Raw genomic sequence first — 21413 nt, 5'->3', positions numbered from 1 at the left:
CCTTAAAGTTGTTTTGATTTGCATTTCTGTAATCAATAGTGATTTAGAGCATTTTTTCATATGATTATAGATAACTTTAATTTCTTCATCTGAAAACTGCTTATTAATATCCTTTGACTATCAGTTGGAGATGACTAGTATTCTTATAAATTTGACTCAGTTCTCTATATATTTGAGAAATGAGGCCTTTATCTGAAATATTGCCTGTAAAAATTGTTTCTTATCTTTCTGCTTTCCTTCTAATCTTGGTTGCATTGCTTTTGTTTGTGCAAAACTTTTTTCATTTAATGTACTCAAAATGATCCATTTTGCATTTCATAATGTTCTCTATCTCTTGTTTGGTCATAAATACTTCCCTTCTTCATAGAACTTCTAGGTAAACTATTCCTTACTCTCCTAATTTGCTTATGGTATCATTCTGTATGTCTAAATCATGTACTCATTTTGACCTTATCTTGGTATACTGTATGAGATGTTGGGATATGCCTAGTTTCTGCCATACTGTTTTCCAGTTTTCCCAGCACTTTTTTTTTTTAGTCAAATACTGAGTTCTTATCCTAGAAGCTGGAGTCTTTGGGTTTATCAAATAGGAGATTACTATAGTCATTTACTACTGTGTCTTGTGTCCTAATCTATTCCACTGATCCACCATTCCATTTCTTAGCCAGTACCAAATAGTTTTAATGATTGCCACTTCATAATATAGTTTTAGATCTGGTATAGCCAGGCCACCTTCCTTTGCATTTTTTTCATTAATTCTCTTGATATTTTTGACCTTTTATTCTTTCAGATGAATTTTTTCTAGCTCTATAATATAATTTATTGGTAGTTTGATTGGTATAGTACTGAATAAGTAAATTAATTTAGGTAGAATTTTTATTTTTATTATATTATCTCTGCCTACCTATGAGCAATTGATATTTTTCCAATTGTTTAGATCTGACTGTGTGAAGTGTTTTGTAATCATGTTCATACAGTTCCTGGGTTTGTCTTAGCAGGTAGACTTCCAAATATTTTATATTATCTACAGCTATTTTAAATGGAATTTCTCTTTCTATCTCTTGCTTCTGGGCTTTGTTAGTAATATGTTGAAATGCTGATGATTTATGTGGGTTTATTTTATATTCTGCAACTTTGCTAAAGTTGTTTATTATTTCAAGTAGTTTTTTATTAGTTGATTCTCTAAGTATACCATCATATCATCTGCAAAGAGTGATAGTTTTGTTTCCTCATTGCCTATTCTAATTCCTTCAATTTCTTTTTTCTTCTCTTATTACTAAAGCTAATCTTCTAGTACAATATTGAATAATAGTGGTAATAATGGGCATCCTTATTTCACCCCTCATCTTATTGGAAATGCTTCTAGAATATCCCCATTACATGTAATGCTTGCTGATGGTTTTTGATAGATGCTGCTTATCACTTTAAGGAAGACTCCATTTATTCCTATGCGTGTTAGTGTTTTTAATAGGAATGGGTGCTGTATTTTGTCAAAAGGGTTTTCTGAATTTATTGAGATAATTACATGATTTCTGTTGATTTTGTTACTGATATGGTCAATTATGTTAATTCCTAATATTGAACCAGTTCTGTATTCCTGATATAAATCCCACCTGGTCATAGTGTGTTATAATAGTGCTAAATTGCTGTATTCTCTTTGCTAATTTTTTTAATTAAAGTTTTTGCATTAATATTCATCAGTGAAATTGGTCTATAATTTTCTTTCTCTTTTTTATTTCATAATTTTCTTTCTCTTCATGATTTAGGTATCAGCACCATACTTGTGCCATAAAAGGAATTTGGAAGGATTCCTTCTTCACTTGTTTTTCTAAATAGTTTATATAGTATTGGAATTAATTGTTTTTTAAATGTTTGGTAGAATTCACTTGTAAATCCATGTGGCCCTGGAGATTTTTTCTTAGGAAGTTCATTGATGGTGTGTTCAATTTCTTTTCCTAAAATGGGGTTATTCAAGTATTTTATTTCCTCTTCTGTTAATCTAGGCAATTTATATTTTTGTAAATATTCATCCATTTCACCTAGATTGTCAGATTTATTGGCACACAGGCAAAATAACTCCTAATTATTGCTTTAATTTTTAATTTTCATTGGTGGTGAATTCATCCTCTTAATTTTTGATACTGGTAATTTAATTTTCTTTCCTTTTTTTTTTAGATCAAATTAACCAAAGTTTTATCTGTTTTATTGTTTCCCCCCTAGAAAACCAGCTTAGTTTTATCTATTAGTCTAATAGTTTTCTTACTTTCAATTTTATTAATCTCTCCTCTTTGATTTTCAGAATGTCTAATTTGGTGTTTAATTGGGGATTTTTAACTGGTTCTTTTTTAGCTTTTTTAATTGCATGCCCAATTTATTGATCTCCTCTTTCTCTACTTTATTCATGTAAGCATTTAGAGATATAAAATTTCCCCTAAGTACTGCTTTGACTGCATTTTGTAAATTTTGGTATGTTGTCTCATTATTGTCATTCTCTTTGATGAAATTATGAACTGTTTCTATGATTTGTTGTTTGACCCACTCATTCTTTAGGATTAGATTATCTAGTTTCCAATTAATTTTTAATCTATCTTTCCATGGCCCTTTATTACATGTAATTTTTATTGAATCATGATCTGGATTATTTCTGTCTTTCTGCATTTGAATGCAAGGTTTTTATGGCCTAATACATGGTCAGTTTTTGTGTAGGTGCCATGTACCACTGAGAAAAAGATATACTCCTTTTCATTCCCATTCAATTTTCTCCAGAGGTCTATCATAATTTTTCTAACTTATATAATTGTTCTAAAATTCTATTCACCTCCTTAATTTCTTTCCGGTTTGTCATTAGATTCATCTAGTTCTGAGAGGGGGAGGTTGAGGCCCCCACTAGTATGGTTTTGCTATCTATTTCTCCTTGTAACTCACTTAACTTCTTTAAGAATTTGGATGCTATACCACTTGGTGCACATATGTTTAGTACTGATATTACTTCATTGTCTATGGTACCTTTTAACAAGATGTAGTTTCCTTCCTTGTCTCTTTTAATTAGATCTATTTTTGCTTTCGCTTTGTTTGAGATCAGGATTACTATCCCTGCTTTTTTTTTTTTTAACTTCAGCTGAAGCATAATATATTCTGCTCTAGTCTTTTACCTTTACTCTGTATGTGTCTCTGCTTCAAATGTGTTTCTTGTAAACAGTATATTGTAGGATTCTTGTTTTTAATCCACTCTGTTATCTGCTTCCATTTTATGGGAGAGTTCATCCCATTCACATTTATAGTTGTGATTACTGTCTATTTCCCTCTATCCTATTTTCCCATTTATACTTTTCTCTATCTCTGTTCACTCTATCCCTCCTCACCAGTTTTTTTGCTTCTGACTACTGCCGCTTTCAATCTGCCCTCCTTTCTATCAGTCCCCACCTTTTCTTTTCCCTTTTCTCTCCTACTTCTCTATAGTATAAGATAGATTTCTCTACCCAACTGAGTGTGTATGTTATTCCCTCTTTGAGCCAAATCTGATGACAGTAAGATCCAAACAATATTCACCCCCTCCCTTCTATCCCTCTATTGTAATATGTCCTTTGTACCTCTTCACATGACATAATTTATGCCATTCCACATCCTTCTTTCCTCTTCTCACAGTATAATTTTTTTCACCCCTTACTAAACTTTTTTAATCATCACATAAAAGTCAACTTATACATACACCCTCTGTTTATGTATACTCTTTCTAAATGCCTTAATAGAGATACAGTTCTCTAGAGTGACAAGTATCATCTTCCCATGTAGGGGTATAAACAGTTTAACCTTATTAAATACCTTTTTTTTTCTTTACTGTTTATCTTTTTATGCTTCTCTTGAGTCTTGTATTTGAAGATCGGATTTTCTGTTCAGCTCTAGTCTTTTCATCAGGAAAGTTTGAAAGTCCCCTATTTCATTGAATATCCATCTTTTCCCCTGAAAGATCATGCTCAATTTTGCTGGGTAGTTGATTCTTGGTTGTAATCCAAGCTCCTTTGCCTTTTGGCATATCATATTTCAAGCTCTCTGATCCTTTGAAGTAGAAGCTACTAAGTCCTGTGTAATCCTGACTGTGGCTCCTTGACATTTCAATTGTTTCTTTCTGGCTGCTTGCAGTATTTTCTCCTTGACCTGATAGTTCTAGAATTTGGCTACAATATTCCTCGGAGTTTTCATTTTGGGACCTATTTCAGGAGGCGATTGGTGGATTCTTTCAATGACTATTTTACCCGTTGGTTCTAGGATATCAGGACAGTTTTCCTTGATAATTTCTTGAAAGATGTTATTGTTTTGCTGAGAGATGGCTCTTGTTTTCATCATAACTTTCAGGTAGTCTGATAATTCTTAAATTATCTCTCCTGGATCTATTTTCCAGGTCAGTTGTTTTTCCAATGAGGTGTTTTATATTTCCTCCTATTTTTTCATTCTTTCGATTTTGTTTGATTCTTGATGTCTCATAGAGCCATTAGCTTCTACATGTCCCATTCTAATTTTTAAGGAATTATTTTCTTCAGTTACTTCCTTTGTATTTCCTTTTCCATTTGGCCAATTCTATTTTTTAAAGGGGTTGTTTTCTTCAGTGGATTTTTTTTTGCCATTTGGCCAATTCTATTTTCTAAGGAGTTGTTTTCTTCAGTCAATTGTTGTGGGTTTTTTTCTGAGCTCTTGACTTTTTTTTTTTATAATTCTCTTGCATAACTCTCATTTCTTTTCCCAATTTTTCTTCTACCTCTCTTACTGGATTTTTAAAATCCTTTTTGAGTTCTTCCAAGAGGACTTTTTAGGCTTGAGACCAATTCATATTCTCCTATGAGGCTTTGCATGTTGGCATTGTGACATTGTTGTCCTCTTCTGAGTTTCTGTTTGGATCTTTCCTATCACCATAGTAGTTTTCTATGGTCGGGGCTCTTTTTTGTTTTGTGCTCATTTTTAAGTAATTGAGCTCTGTTCTTGGGGCATAGGGAGCACTGTCCCAAGCTTCTTTCACTGGATGTTCTAGGTACTATGGTAGGTGATGAGAACATAAAAACAAAAATGAAACAATCTCTGACCTCAAGGAACTTATATTCTATCAGGAGAGGCAGTCATATAATATATAGGAAACATATGTGTGATTGGGACTAGCAGATGTGCCAGAATGCCTCTTATTGCATTTCCCTACTTGGAGAAGGCTCAGGAGGTTGCTTCTGGCAGAGTTGTGATGACATATAATGAAAGTGCTTGGGAGAGACTCTGAAACATATGTAGACATCCTATAACTGGAGCAGCTATTCAGCTGAACGTGCAGATAAAATGAGTTTTTGGCTATAGTTGAAGAACCAGAATGCAGCTCCATCAAAAGGTCTTCATCAGCATTGGTCTCTTTCTTTTTGACTATTCTCCCTTGGTAGATGTCTGGTGATTTGACTTCTTTGCTAACAGTGTCTGGTGAGAGACAAGAAGAGGACTTGGGATCTCTTGCTCCAAGGCTAACACTTGACTCTGTGAAACTGGACCTCTGTTTGATGCTTTCCTTGCTTTTTTTTTTCCTTCTAGGTGAAGGAGATTAATCTGAAGGCTCTGACCTTGTGAATTCTGAGAAGCCAGGGGAGCAAACCTCCACTGATACTGGAATCTGGGAGCTAGAATCCATGCTGAATTTTGCAGCCAACCTAGTATCAACACTTGGAAGAATAAGGAATAACCTTTGAAATTATCCTTCATAATATGTTGGTCAGACACACTGTCAATAAAACTTTTCCATGATAGGCAGCAGTGATTCCACTAAAGATGCCAGCTGTGAGGATGACGATATTTATTGTAGGAAATAACAGAAGAATTAACCTTAACTTGGAACCAAGTCAATTACCCTCTTAACAATTATTTTAATGGATGGTTGTTCTTATTCAGGCAGTTCTTCATACCAATAAAAAGCATAATTTAGATGTTTACAGAAAAAGGTCAACTGGGGACAAGAGATGTACCCAAATGTTATAGAAAATGCCTGGACTGGGGACTCAGGAGAATCAGAGTCTAGTGCCTGTAATTAGTTATGTGCAAATTCCTTCACCGCTCTGGACCTCAATTGTTTTATCAGTTGAATGATGGGGTTGGATTAGATCAGAGGTTCTTAAAATGGAGTCTATAGACCTTAAGGGGGACCTTGGATAGATTTCAGGAGTTTGTTAACTTAGACGGGAAAAACCAAATTCTTTGTTTTTATTAACCTCAATTATTTAAAAATATATATATTTTCTAAGATGGGACCCATAGACTTCTCCAGACTGACAAAGGAGTTCATGAGACCTCTGGAACAGATGATCTCTGAGATCCTTTCCATTGTTAGCATTCTGATTCTCTTGGTTCTAACTCAGAAGTCTCCCACTCGATTTGGAGTTAGATGACGTGGTTCAAATCTTGTTTTTGCTGCATATTACCCATATGCCTTTGGGCAAACTCTCTGGTCCTCAATTTCTTTTTTTTTTTCCTTTGTTTTTTACAGTTGGGGTTAAGTGACTTGCCCAGGGTTGCATAGCTAGTGTCAAGTGTTTGGTCTGAGGCTGGATTTGAACTCAGATCCTTCTGACTTCAGGGTTGGTGCTCTGTCCACTGTGCCACCTAGCTGCCCCTCCTCAATTTCGTCATCTGTAAAATGTGTGTGGGGGAGAATAGATGAGATAACTCTGAAGATCTCTTTTAATTTCTAATCTGTGACCCTCTAATTTCATTGTAGAATCCATTTTCAAAGTCTACAAATATTTATGGAGTACTTGCTGAGTGCACAACACTGTATTAACAGCTTGGGGAGATGTCAAGATTAAATATAAAATGTACTCCTCCTTATGGGCATTGTAGCTTGGAAATGGGATATACATTTGTAAATAATCCTAATACAAAATGACACATGGTAAATTCTTTAGAGAGGTACAAACTGAGTGTTGAGTAGCATCCAAAAGGGAAATTTCTATATGAAGAGGAGGGAGTAAAAGCAAGAGAGAAGAGATTGGAGTCTACTGCAATAATTTAAACTCCTGCCAATGGGGACCTGTACAAAGGTAGTACCAGTAGAAACAGAGTTGAGATGACTTGAGATGAGATTTTTGTGGAGGTGGAATTGACTGAATTTGAAGACTGTTTGGATGTGGGAAGTGAGGGAGAAGGAAGAATCAAAGGCAATATCAGGTTCTCAAATGTGAGAGACTGAGTGCATGGTAGTGCCAGTGACAAAAAGAGAGCACTAACCTTTTTTTTATGAGTCAGCATAAACTAACATTTAAGACATAGCCTCACACTTTTTCAGAAGATCAGGCAGGAGTGTCTTTTGTGAGATGGAATTTAGAGAAGTTCTTAGTCCCTGGACATGAACACTTGGGGATGAAATGCCTAAGAACATCTTGTAGGAGTTGGCAGTAGGAGCTGGCGCTTGCTGAGATGATATTGGGACTCCTAGAGCTCAGGCAATATAACCACAGTATTGAATGGAGCTCAGGGTGGTGTGAGTTTCCTAAGCAAAATTGACAACAGGCCCAGGAGAAATCCCAGGCTTTTGCTTTGGTTAGGGTCACCTCAACTGAGGTGAAAATAAAAGAGATTCCTACTGAGTAATAGGGAAGCTTTTAGTTAGTATCAGGCTAACCACTAGTCTCCTCATAAAAAGGGGATTCACCTCCCTGATCACCAGCAAGGCTACTTCTCTCTCTCTCTGTCTATCTCTCTCTCTCTCCCATGAAGGCACATGCACATGCGAGGGGGATGTGTGTGTATGCACACACACACACACACACACACACACACACACACACTTCCAACATTTGAATAGAAACATTCAACTTAGTGAAATTCAACAAAAAAAGCATTTATTAAGCACTTATTAAATATGTGCCAAGTACTATGCTAGGAACTGGTGATACAAAGTAAAAAATCAAAGTTTTTGCCTCCATGGAACTTACATTCTATTAACATGTTCTATAGGTTTAAGAAGTATTTATTCAGTTCCTTCACTATGGTTTATATTGAAAGTTCAAGAAGTTCATACTTCATTAAAGTTAAGTAACTCAAGATTAATAAAATCCTTCACATGATTGTTGAAGAATGGGTATATTGTAAAAGGGAGCCGATGAGTGGAAGATCTTTTTGGTGTTGAAGAGAACCTTCATGGCTGTGCCTCTGCTATGTCAGCCAAACCAGAGTCACCCATTCTTTATGGAGATAGATACCTTGGGGAAGGTTATTGTGCCCACTTTGACTTTGTCAGAAAAGGAGGATAGGTCATGTCCAAATCTAAATACCTCCCAAAGTCACTTATTACTCCCGACAGTTGCCTCCAGTGGAAAAAAATTGTGCCATGATGGAGTGGGAATTCCTCACTATTGAAGCTGAGCATCATTTGGAAGGAACTAAGCTCTCAATTACAGTATTAATGGACCATGAGAACTTAGTTTACTTTAAGGTAATGTCCAGATCTTATCAGTGGGTCATACACAGTGCTTGTTTTTCTTTATTTTTTTTCTGCCTCCCTCCCTCCTTCCTTCTTTCTTGCCTTCCTTTCTTTCTTCCCCAGGCAATTCATATAGCCCAAAAGAAGAACATTCTTGCTTATGTACTAACAAGAAGTTTTGAACCTGTAGAAGAAATTGTCTGGGTAAAGTCATTATTTGTCCTTGAGGTATATGCAGCATCAGTAAGGAAGAAGAAAAGTCTCTGGATGTGGACTTTCAGAGACTGGTAATAATTTCACATCACTATAGAGAAGAAGGCTTGTTAAAAAGCCCTGTTAGCAAGTCATCCAGGGAAAATGAGAACCAAAAATGTAATCTCCTGTTAATGGTGGTATAGCTGGGCATAGACCAGCTGGGTCAAAGTTGTGACTAGTACCAGTGCATAAAGATACCCTGATGGAAATTATGAGGGTGTCTACAGTCTTTGGTAGGACTTCCTTGACTCTATTATTGGGTATGGTTGATTTTACAATCGATTCACCTCCTTCACAGAGGAGTACTATTCTCATGGCAGTAGATTGTTTCTCAAAGATGTGCCACTTGGAACAGAACCAGAGAGAGAATAATTTGGACCATTGGAGAGAACAATTTATACAATAGCTACAACATTGCAAAGGAAAACAGCTGTTAAAAGACCAGAAATCTGATCAATGAAAGAATCAATCACAATTCCAGAAGACTGATGATGAAGTGGTGAATCAGAGGTGCAGAATGAGACATACATTTTTAGACACACCAATGTATGAATTTGTTTTTCGTGACTGTAATTGCTTGTTACAAAGGAAGGTTTTTGGAAAGGGAGACTGTTGAGGTGGAGCAAGGAAATGGAGGGGTAGTAATAGTGAAAATGATACTTAAAAACAGAAAGAAAGTGTGCCATAAAATCATTAAAAACCAAGAAATCCAAGAGGTTAGATCAGGGGTGGGGAACCTTCGGACTTAAGGCCACATGTGGCCCTCTAGATCCTCAGGTGTGGTTGTTTGACTGAATCCAAACTTCACAGAACAAATCCCCTTAATAAAAGGATTTCTTCTGTAAAATTTAGACTCAGTCAAAAGGCCACACCCAAGGATCTAGAAGGCCACATTCGGCCTTGAGGCCACAGGTTCCCCACCCCTGGATTAGATGTTCTAAAGGGGACTCAGACAAGCAACGCAGTGTGGGAACTATTATTGTGTTAGATTTAGAATACTGAGAAACACAAATTGTGCATAGTGAAGATTCACAGTTTTATATGCAGTCCTCCATTTCTGTTTTTTCTTTGTATATGGAGGCGTTCATGTCTGTTGATGTTTGTCAAATTCATAAAAATAAAAAAGCCAATTTTATTTATTTCCTTTTTAAAATTCTATAGTTCTGGATTCTCTCCCTCCCTCTACCTCCTCCCCTTATGATTGAGAAGTTAAGAAATACAATATCCATTATACATATGAAGTTAACCAAACTGTATTCCTGAATTAGCCATGTTCTGAAAAAAAAAATGAGAAAAGGAAAGAGGGAAAAAAAATATGCTTCCATCTGTACTCTAAGTTCATCAGTTCTCTTTCTGGAGGTGCATAGTATTTTTCATTGTGAGTCCTTCACAATTGTCATGGATCATTTAATTGATTAGTTACTGAGTCTTTCACAATTGATTATCTCTACAATATTGCTGTTACTGTGTAAATTGATCTCATGGTTCTGTTCACTTCACTCTGCATCGGTTCAAAAAAGGAAATTTTAAAAAAGTAATGAGCTATCTGATTCCATGTTTCAAACTACCTTCTTTCTTAACTAAGATGCGATTTTTTTCAAAATGTCATTGACTTGCATAGGTTTCTCAATCAGATTGTGACCTATAGTCTACAACTAAGTTCTCAAGAGGATTTCAAAAAAGGGTTTGAAATCCAGTTGTTAATTACCCTACCCTACTGCCCAAAAGCCAATGAATTTGTAAGGTATAAAAATGAGGATATTTAATAGTATTGATGCTGTCATACTGCACTTTTAGCAGGATTGAGTTTCATTTCTGCTAATGGGAAATTTTTGCCAGGAATTATGATTGGAAACTGATTCTTTTAGGTATTCTATAAAATCTCCCCATGTAGCTGACTAGCAAACTTAGCAGAGATTCAACAAATGCCAGCTTTGAAGAATTGGGAACCATATCTACAAATGGAGAAACTGGGCCATCTAAGCATTATGATGGACACAGAAACTGGGAAGAAAACTAGGGGAAAACCAAGACCACCAGCTTTAAAATGGAAACTCAGAAATCAGGTCTGGCTAAAAAAAATATGTATGAAGTATGAAGTACCTCACCAGCTTTAGATGACAGATATCCAATCCTCCTCATTATCTCTTAGTATCTGAACTCAGTGACTTCTGATCCAGTACTACTAATGATCTGGAAGATTTAGCTAGTTTTTCATTTAAAAAAAAATCTTTATCTACCATATCCATTTGTCTTAGATTTTCTAGGGCAGTCTCAATTTTAAGAAAAGAAAGTTTAAGTTTAAGAAGGCTTTGAAAAAGGAATTTCTTTTATCAGACAGGTGTGGAATGGGTCAGTGTTTTGATTTGTTTTGCTTGACTGTTTCATTTGCGAAGGGGATGTTATGAGGAGGTTAGGATGGAATCATTGGCAAGGGAAAGTAATGTTAAAAAAGACCTTCAAGAAAATAAAAAAAAATTCTTTGTCAGACCTTAAGTTGTTCCCCATATCTAGACTCAAGCCTTCATCACCTTTGCTTTTAAAAATCACTGACTTCTTTCAAAATTCAGCTTACATGCTACATTATTCCTTATTAGTTTGTTTTTTGGTCACATCTGATTTTCTGTTACTTCATTTGCTGTTTCCTTCTCTAGTTAATTTTATTGATGAGGAAACTAACGCAAAGTGGGTTAAGTGACTTGCTCAGGGTCACACAGCTAGTAAGAGTTTGAAGCTAGATTTGAACTCAGTAAGGTGAGTATTTCTCAATTCAGGCTTGGTGTTCTATCTACTGTGCCACCTAGCTGCCCTTCTTGTTTGCTATCCATCCCTAATTTTGCATTTCTAGGAAAATCAGTCTGGGACAAAAGGAAAAGAAATCATATTCTCACTCAGCCAACTAGCATTTATTAATATCTACTACATGTCATATACTGTGTTAAGTGCAGGTAATACAAAGAAAGAAGAAACTAAAAACAAAAATGGATTTGGACTAAAGACACACAATTCAATGTCTTGAACTAAATATGGTTAGTTTTTCTTGCTGTGAGTCAGAAGAAAACAAAATCTACAAAGAAGTTTGTATTTGATAAGCTTATGAAATAGAAACTGCCATGTTAATTTAGAAATATCCTTGTCTCCTTTCATTCTGTGCTCCAAAGAAGAAAAATATGCAGGGCAGTTCAGTGGCAGCTTTCCAAACTATGAGCCAGAGGAGTGATGACTAAGCAGAAGTGCCAAAGAAAGAAAATATTGTTTCTGTGGTGGCATCAGTTGCCCTTGTTGGGGTGAGGGAGAAGTGAACCATCTGCCATGTGGGTAAGTTAATCATGGAACTGCTGTTCCTCACCATTAAGAATAATAAATGGCATGAGAGCTAGGGGGAAAATAACAAAAGTTTAAATATTGGAATACTATTGGAGCAAGCTTTTTTTTTTATAGCCTTGACTGATGGAAGGCTGTCCTACTTGAACACTTGGAAAAGAAAGATCTTGTCACCAAAGTCCTTGACACTGTAAAATGGGTCAACATCAGAAATGGATATGATTTTATCAGTGGAAGTGATCTTAAAGATCTTTTACAATCTGCTGTCCCCTAAGGACCATAGAACCTTTCCATCTGACTTTCAGCTGAAACCTTCTATGCCTGTGGTCTCTCCCATTAGAATATGAGCTCCTTATACAAGGAAATTCTTCCTGTAAACCCGAGGATTTACAACATGCAGCACTCCACTCTGGGTCAGGAGAGTGAGTTCAAATCCTGCTTCAGACACTTATCAGTTATGTGGCTCTAAATCATTTCACCTCCATTGGTCTCAGTTTTGTCATCCATAAAGTGGGAAAAATAATAACACAACATTTCAGAGTTGTGGTGAGGTTCAAAGGAAATAATATAGTAAATCTTAAAGTATTACATAAATGCTAGCTATTATTATCATCCTTATTTTTACTTCTCTCTATCTTAGGTCTAACATCAAAACCAGTATGGGGATTAAGATATTGATTTGCCTTACAGCGATATTATATATTTGTTTTCATGTTGTCTATTAGATTATAAACTCCTTGAGGGCAGGTCCTCTTTTTTTGTATGTCCAACACTTAGCACAGTGCCTGGCACATATTAGGTGTTTAATAAATGTTTATTGATTGATTAACTTGGGTAACTCTCAAAAAGGCTGCTGATCTTCAGCAGAGGAAGTTTCTTCATCAATTCAGACATTCCCTATACCAATGAAAGCACAGGTCAGATACAAAAAAGATATTAAAAATCTGTGCCTGGCATGTTGCTAGGCACTAGGAATTCAAAAACAAAACTGTCTCTTGTCCACAGAATGAAGGGGTTAGATGTTATCTCTAAATTTCCTTCTAGGTCCTAAAACCTACACTGGCGTGAGAAATGTGTTGGCTGGCAAGGGGAAACCAGACTGGGACTAAGTATGCATTATGGACATTCCCAAAGTGGATAAATTAGTGCTGACAGTATACATGGACTGATGCTGGTTCTAAGGGAATACATTCTAGGTGCACAGATGCTTCAGACAGGAGAAAGAGAGAGACAGACAGAAAAGAAAAGGAAAGAGAGAGGAGAGAAAAAAAGAGAGGGAAAGGAGAGAAAATATAAAAGAGAAGAGAATAGAGATGCTAGAAGAGAGTGATGCTAGGAAGAGGGGAGGAGGAAGAGAGGAAAAAAAGAGGGAAAGGAGAGAAAATATAAAAGAGAAGAGAATAGAGATGCTAGGAGAGTGATGCTAGGAAGGGGGGAGGAGAGAAGAGAAAAAAGAAGAGGATGTGGAGAGAGAGGTAGAGAAGTGGAGGAGAGTGAAGACAGGAGGAGAGAGAGGATTGAAAAGATAGGACAGAAAAGACACAAGAGTCAGAAGAGAGAAGGAAGAGAAAGGAGAAGAAATAAACGAGAGAGGGGAAAGAGGGAAGAAAAAAGAGAAGACAAAGAAATGAAAGTGAAGAAAGAAGAAAAGACAGAGACCGGGCTCTCTCTCTCCTTAAAATAACAGCCACCCGATTCGTCTGACAATAATGATACCCCGAAAAAATAAAGAACCTGACCACACTCAGTGTTCCATAAGGTGAAAAACAAAAAACACCCGCATGGACAAGCCAGGTCCCCGAAAGTGTGTTTATGTGTGTGTAAAAAACCGGTACTCGCAGTGCTTCAAATTCACTGTTCTTCTGCCCGCCCGCGCTTCATTTGACTGAATGCAAGTCCGAGAACCGGAGAGCCTTCCTCTCTCTACCCGTGCTACTCTAGGCGGATTCTGGTCCCTCCTCCCCTGGACAATCTGCGCTTGCGTAAACCCTGGTCTGACTTCTTTCAAGCGCCCGACCGCTTTCTTTCTCCGCCCTCGACCCAGCCTAGGTCTCCAACTAGTCTCTAAGGACTCCAGAGCGCGCCTAAAGCCAGCGATACCACGGAGGAGGCGCTAGGGCGGGGACATGCCCGAGAAACACCCGGCGACACCGGCCTTCCGGGCGGAAGTAGGAAGCCCTCGGCAGGCGCTGATTGGCTCTCGGGGAGGCGCGTGTCTTTGCCCCCGCGCCAGTTTCAGCGCGTTGGCGCGGAATCCTGAGCCGGAGCCTCGCGGACCATGGCGCCGGTGCGTAGCACGGAGCCCGAGCCCGGGAGCAGCGGTGAGGACCGAGGCGCGGGCGCCGCGAGGGCTACGTGCTCAGCGGGGCCGGAGGCCCCGCTGGAGCCCCTGCAGCCCCCGGGGTGGGGAGGGGCAGTGCTGGCAGGCGGGGACACCCGCGGGTGGAGGCAGCCCGGGCTGCCCTCGGGATGCTCGGACCGCGCTGTGGCGGGTCCGGAGCGCCCCGCTGCCGTCCGGGGGAGAGCTCCCGCAGGGAGCAGGCTGGGGCGCCTCCGGAGGGGCCCGGCAGAGAGGCCGGCTGCGGTGGGAACGGGCTGCAGCATCACCAGGTGGCAGACCTGCGTCTGCAGTCGCAAGAGCCTCCAGGCTCCCCCTTTTTTTTTCCAGCCGTGGGGGATGGGGAGCTGGGGGGTGGGCTGGCCGGCGGGGGCGGGGGCGGCTGCTGCTCGGATAACCGGGCGTCCTCAGGAAAGGGAGGCACTTAGGGACCCTGTTCCTGGCATCCTGGACGCCAGCATGTTAGTGCTGGTAAGGACCTTTGAGATCGTCTAGTCCAATCCCTCCGTTTTACAGATGAGGAAACTGAGGCCCAGCGATGGGAGATAGGGAATTTGTTGCACGAGTTTTTGCTGGAGAACCGTTTGGTCTCTGAGCGTCGTGACCCCTTTTTCCCATTTGCCTTTTCTCACCCTCCCCCACACCTCACCCCTTTTCCCAGACCTTGTTTCTCGATGTAATTTGAACTTTGGGTGACAAGTCCTCCACTTCCCTCATGGGTGCCCTCAGTGGTCCTGCACACTTGCATTGTGTTGAGTGGTTGACCCATGTGAGGGACTTCTGTGATCCCGTGTCTGCACATCTCCCCCATAGGAAATGAGCTTTTATTTTTTAATTTTTATTTGTGTTTTGGCCTGTTTTACTCAAATACTAGTGTCTGAGAATGGGGTTGTACATAACAGCAGAACAAAATCACGTTGTGAATGTGGAACAGATGGTGGTCATTATTTCTACACAAGTACATCACATGCAATGTTTCTTAAGGGCCATCACTAGGAAAAATGTGTTGGGGCTTTTAAGGGGGTAGCTTTCCACTTCATGCGTTTTTAAATGGTTTTCAGACTCTTCTAAGGAAAATAGGGGAAGTACTGTATAATAATAGTATTTGCACTCAGGTCTTTGCTTTTATGCTTAAAAATAATTGTTACAAGTTAGTACTAACATTTTAGTATTCTTTTATCAGAGAAATGATCAAGAATGAATATCTTTAATCCTCTAAAATAGAGTTGGAAAAATGCACAAATTACCCTAACTAGAACTGGATTTTCAAGTGAATGAATGTGAGTAATAAGTTCTGTCAAAAGTCTTGAGTCTTTTTTACTTCAAAAAATCTGATGAGTGTGAAGGGCCTTTGCCTTCCTGGCCTAGTATTTTTATCTCTTGTGAAATTGATAGTTTCATAATAATGAAAACTTTCTAATCAGGTGCTGTTTCATTCATCTAGTTGTAAATTACATATGTCAATTTGTCCTACTCTCCCCTTTTAGAGAAATTGCTCCAGTGGAGATCTGAAGCCTTAAGACAGTGTAGTAAACCTAGTTGGTTTGGGGAGCTGTGAGGACTGCATTACAAAGGAAATGTATGAACGTGCATCTTGACCTATCACTTAAGCAGTGATTTGCTGTTAAGCCCTTTTATATTTTAAAAACTGAACTTCATCAGGGAGCATCAAAAATCACTCTTTGGATGATGCTGTGCAATCTAGAAACCACTCTTAAGTTACAGGCTGTGATTATATTGCTTTGATGGGCTTGTGACTAGAATGTTTCCTTTGGAACATGCTGAAAGATTCATTTACCTTGCTTTTGTGTTAGCCTGGTATCTATAGGCTTTTCTTTGGGAGTGCCCCAGATAGTTCTTTTTAACACAGCATTTGTGATTGCCAGAATCATCCATTTTTTCCTGTTTTTTAAAAAATAATTTATACATGTGAAGAAATGGTGTTTAAAAAGAGAAAGGAGAATATTTGTTTATATTTAAATTGGAGAGTCAAGGCCCATTGTTTTCCTTAGGTACCAGAACTTAGGGACAGCTAGACATAGCTTGAAAATCCTATAAGCATTTCTTTACCTAAACATTATTTTTTTCACCTTCCTGGAAAGATGAAAAGGAAAGTTTATAATAAAACATTGACTGTAAGTTTCTGATTATTCCTCGTGCTTTAGTAGGTGTACTACTGAGAGAATTACTAGGTAATAATAGTTAGCTGTTAATAATATAATAATAGCTAGCATTTATATAGTGCTTTATGTTTTTCAAGGCACTTAACAAATATCCTCATTTTATCCTCACAACAACCCTGGGAAGGTAGATACTATTATTACTCTCATTTTATAGATGAGGAAACTGAGGCTGAGTAGTTAAATGACTTGTCACACTACTAATTAGTGATTGAGGCCAGGTCTTCATGACTGCAAGTCTAATGTAGCTGCAAGATCAAGTTCTTACCCTCTCAGGCATACACATTGACAGAATTATAAGTATAGGATCCATCTGTCCATAGCAGCTCATGCATACTTTAATACGTCCAAAGACCAGGGATTTCATCCATGTGACTACTTTCTTGCAAATGTAAATTGCAACTTTCACATGTATTACAGGTTTCATAAATTTCTGTGTCCAGAAAAATTTGTAACTTGGTAGCCAACCTTGTAGTAATGAGCTTCGTTGAACGCAGCTAGGCTGGTCCTTGGTTATATTGGCCCTGGTGGAACTTGTATTCCACTGATATGTTCTTCAGGAATGCAGGTTCATCTCCATATTGTGATGAGGCATTTGGAGGACTTCAGAAGAGGACCCCCATATATGAGGAATTTCTTTAATGTTTCACTGAGATGCCTAATCTCCTTTATGTGGGATGATTGCACATATCTCTACCGTGGTACAGGATGCAACCCATTTATGCTTTCTCATCTTGTGCTGTTCTTTTCCATGTCTTCTCAAAATTCCTTCTCAAGTTGTTTACCCAGTGTGCTGGAGGCCTTGCTTTAGGTCTTTGAACATTATTTAGGTCCTAGTGACACAATTGGGCTGCCTGTCCAGTTTTCTTCGTTTTCACCATATAATTGACCCATCTCCTTTTCTGATCATCCGTTTCTTCAATGATATCTATATACCATACCTTGGACTTGAGTCATTATTGGTATTATCTTGCACAAACATTTGAACTGACAATAGAATAAAAATGTCATACCAACACATAAATTAACAATAAAGTCAAGAGTAGTTGCATTTTTAGGAATAGGGGCATTTCTAAGTACAGAATTGAAGTAGAGATCAGTGGGAATAAGTCCTTAGCATATTTAGAAGAGTTCTCTGATCAGTTTGGGCAACTTCTTGAAATTTTTTTATCTGTGATAGGGGAGAGAGAGCTAGATGTCTGTTGGTATATAACGTGGAGTAGGAAGGAAGGAAATGTTTCAGGTGAATGTCATTTCTTTGGATAAGTACCAAAGTAGGCATGGGATAAAGTAGACTTTGAATAGATGTTCTAGAAGTGGGGTAGGTTGGGTTTAGGAGATGAAGGAAGTGCAAAAGCTTTATGAAGGATTTTGAATGACCCAATCTGTAAGTGAATTGGAAGTCATTGTAGGACAAAAAAGAGGAGAATGGTGATTCAGTTCAATGTAGTGCCAGATACCATGCTAGGCACTGGAGATACAGGGACAAAAAGAAAGCCATCTTTGCTCTCAAGCAGTTCATATTCTAAGGAGGGGAAACAACATGTGCATGGTGATAGAGTGATAAGCAGAGAAGGATAGTTTGAAAATTTGGTGACTGGCAATCAGTATCACAATTTTTAACTTACTCACATGGCCCCCAGTTTGCAACTACATTTAAATCAAATGTAAAATTCCAGGTTAGCTTTTTGCCAAACAAAGAAGCAAAATTCATTGGTTTGGACTTCCATGTCCTTTTGTCTTTAGTGAAAATGATGAGAGTACCAGTGAAAAGAGAAATGGTCAAAAGGCAGAAAGCAGAATGAACTGTCAAAAGTATGTCATAAGTGTTAAGGCTGGCAACATGGGACAGAGTAGAAAAGATCAGGCTGGATTTGGCAGTAGAAAAGCTTGGTTCAAATCCCAGCCAAGTTACTTGCTACCCTTTGACCTTTTCTGGGCTTAATTTTCTTCATCTGTGGAATGAGTGGATTGGTTGGATTGGATGCCTCTTGGGCCCCTTCCAGCTCTAAATCTCTGATCAAGTGATCCTGACTCCCAGTCCCTGGTGTTTTTCACTATATCTTCTTGCCTAGTCCTTACCTGTAAAAATGAAGTGGTAGTGGTAGATCGTATCTAAGATTCCTTCCTGTTCTGATAATTGGTACCTCTATGAAGACTGTATACCATGGCTTACATGATAGTGACTAAGCTTATTGGTGCTGGTACAAGTAGAATTTTTAGAGTGGAGTTAGGAGGATAGACCGAATGAGTACAGTTTTCTAGTGGCAATAGGTTTTTAACTGATGCCTTATAGACTAGGGAGAGATGAAGATGATTTCTTCTCATAATCTGAAATCACCCCGAGTGAAACCTGTGTGGTACTACAGTTCTTTCTGTTTAGTATATATTTGGAAATATATTTTAACATTTGAACAACTTGGCAAAATATATTAATCTCTAGTTATTATTCACTACTACCCTGCACATATAGATATGACCTTATTGTCAGTATTATGCTTATGAAGAAAATGGGCATCACTGAAATAGTAATAAGATGAATAGAACTCATTATGAGCTGCTTCTTTTTTTTTTAATTAGCACCTTCTTACCATATAGGCCTGGCCCCTTTTTTTGATTGTTAGCGTTTTAGGCTGATATCCCTTTCTTAGTCTAGTCATTGGACAATAGCTAAAAAAATTTTTTTAGCCTAGTATTTTTTAAAAAATGCTGACATTAGTACCATTGTAGAGATTTTCCAAAGAGTTAGATTTATAGCAAATTTTGCCATGTATTTTTTCCTTTAAGTGGCTTAAATTTTAATTGTGAATATGCATTTTTGGGCTAATATAAGAAATGAATGTTAATATTGGGCAGAAAAAATCTTGGGAGTTTGGTCTGGAAATTGAAATTCTCCCATCTCATGACATTAATTTGATCTCCTTCAGGTGTATCAGATTCAGGGAGTTCGATGGCTTCTCGTTCTCGGAGGGAAAAGAAATCTGTAAAAGGGCGTCAGGAAGCACTAGAACGACTGAAAAAGACAAAAGCTGGTGAAAGATTTAAATACGAGGTAAGTACTCATTTTTCTTGACTCAGTCTTGTGCTCTACCCTGATGGCTTATAAAAATCCCTTCACAGACTGAGTAAGTAGTGTTTTGTATATCCCTCTCATCATAGTCATTAATTTGTAATATTGATTATTCATTATGTGCATGAGATTGAGAATTTTGTGAGTTTTAGAGAAAATATTGCAATTGGGTTTCTTAAAAGGTAGCTAACATTTTAAGAGTTTTATTGTTTTTTAACATCACAGTTATTTCCTCTTACTATCCCTCCACCCATTGATTCCTTTGAATGGAGAAAATGTGCTAAGCCAAGGCAGCAGCTGCTGCCCACATATATATACCCCATTCCATATCTGTAGCTCTCTCCACTGTGTTTCCTTATTAGTTCTCCAGGACTGAGCTTGTTCATTAAATTTATGAGAATTTGACTGCTTTTTAGTGTTATTTACATGATTGTAGACGTGTTTATTATTCTATTGGTTCTGCTTTCTTCACTCTATATCACTTCATAAGGCATTCCCATATTTCTCTAAATTCCTCATGTTCATCTTTTGTTATAGAACAATAATATTATATTCATATAGCACATTTTGTTCGGCTCCTCCATAATCGATAGGCATCTATTCCAGAATCCTTTAGGATCAACTATATGTATTGAAGAATATTGCTACTTTCTCTGTTAGTGAATACTTTGTGTGCATGTATGTGTGTAGGTCTTTGTGTGTGTACTTGTACACACATGCATGTACATGTGCACATGCGTCTTTTCATTGAAGAGCCACAAATGTCTAAACTTCATTTTTGAGATTTTTTTTTCATGAGGCAGTCGGGGTTAAGTGACTTGCTCCGAGTCACACACCTAGAAAGTATCATGTGTCTGATGCCAGATTTGAACTCCGGTCCTCCTGACTCCAGAGCCGGTGCTCTATCCACTGTGCCACCTAGCTGCCCCCTACACTTCATTTTTAAAAGGTGAAAATAGCCCTCTTTCTAAAACTGATTTTGAAACAGGGATTAAGTTTCAGATTCTCCTCCAGTTATTTCAAATTTTGTCTATATAGAAATATAGGCTGCTGGAGTAACTGGTTTGTACTTTTGCTAATTTAGGTAAGTGTGTATTTTGTTGAGATCCATTAATGTCATATTGCTCCATGGAGTCTTTTTTACTTAGCGATTTTGTATAGTAATTCCTTTTTAAAAGTTCTAAAATCTGGTGCCCGATGTATTGAAGGAGGATCTATCCATCTTTGGAGTGTGTGAAGCTGTGGGTACAGAATGCCTGTGCAGTTTGTCAGTGCAGATCTCAGGAGTACAGAGATGATACGCTTTAATTTTCAAATCTTGAGAAGAAAGCTATTTCAAAATTGTCTATGAAAATCAGAAATATACTTACTGTTAGGTGATCTTGCTTATAACCTAAAGTGATATAGTTTATTTCTAGCTTTTGCATTTAGTCTTTGTACAGTCTTTAGACATTGTACTTTTGGTACTTAAGAGAAAAGAAACTAGTGATTATACAGTTGACTCAATTATACACACTTGGGAAGGAGGAGCAGTAGTACAATTTTTTAATATAACCACATATTATATTGCAGGTATTGACAGATGTGGTCACTGTATCATTTGTTTTTGCTTAACTGCTTCTCTTATAGCAGAGGGTCTATTCAGTTGGGGAGGGGTACATGTCCAGGAAAGACTCATGTAAAAACAGGCATCAATAAAACTTACTTTTAAAGAAACATCATTAAAAATATTTTTGTTTGGCTCTGTAATATATTTCTTGACTTTATTGTTGTGGGGATTGGGAAGGGCAGCTGCTTTACTTTCTA

General features: G+C 37.8%; 1 protein-coding gene across 1 annotated transcript in view; it reads left to right on the top strand.

Moving 5' to 3' along the window:
- The first annotated feature begins 14203 nt into the window (after window positions 1-14203).
- POLA1 (DNA polymerase alpha 1, catalytic subunit) overlaps window positions 14204-21413 on the top strand; it is a 331346-nt gene continuing 324136 nt past the window's right edge. Inside the window, 2 exon segments of the mRNA XM_020989869.2 lie at window positions 14204-14340; window positions 19465-19589. Of these exon segments, the coding sequence (XP_020845528.1) occupies window positions 14298-14340; window positions 19465-19589 (168 nt within the window). The 5' untranslated portion in view covers window positions 14204-14297.

Source organism: Phascolarctos cinereus, unplaced genomic scaffold (assembly GCF_003287225.1).
Source record: "Phascolarctos cinereus isolate Bilbo 61053 unplaced genomic scaffold, phaCin_HiC Scaffold_726;HRSCAF=1367, whole genome shotgun sequence".
NCBI lineage: Eukaryota > Metazoa > Chordata > Mammalia > Diprotodontia > Phascolarctidae > Phascolarctos > Phascolarctos cinereus.
This window is presented reverse-complemented; position numbering and strand designations above follow the sequence as displayed.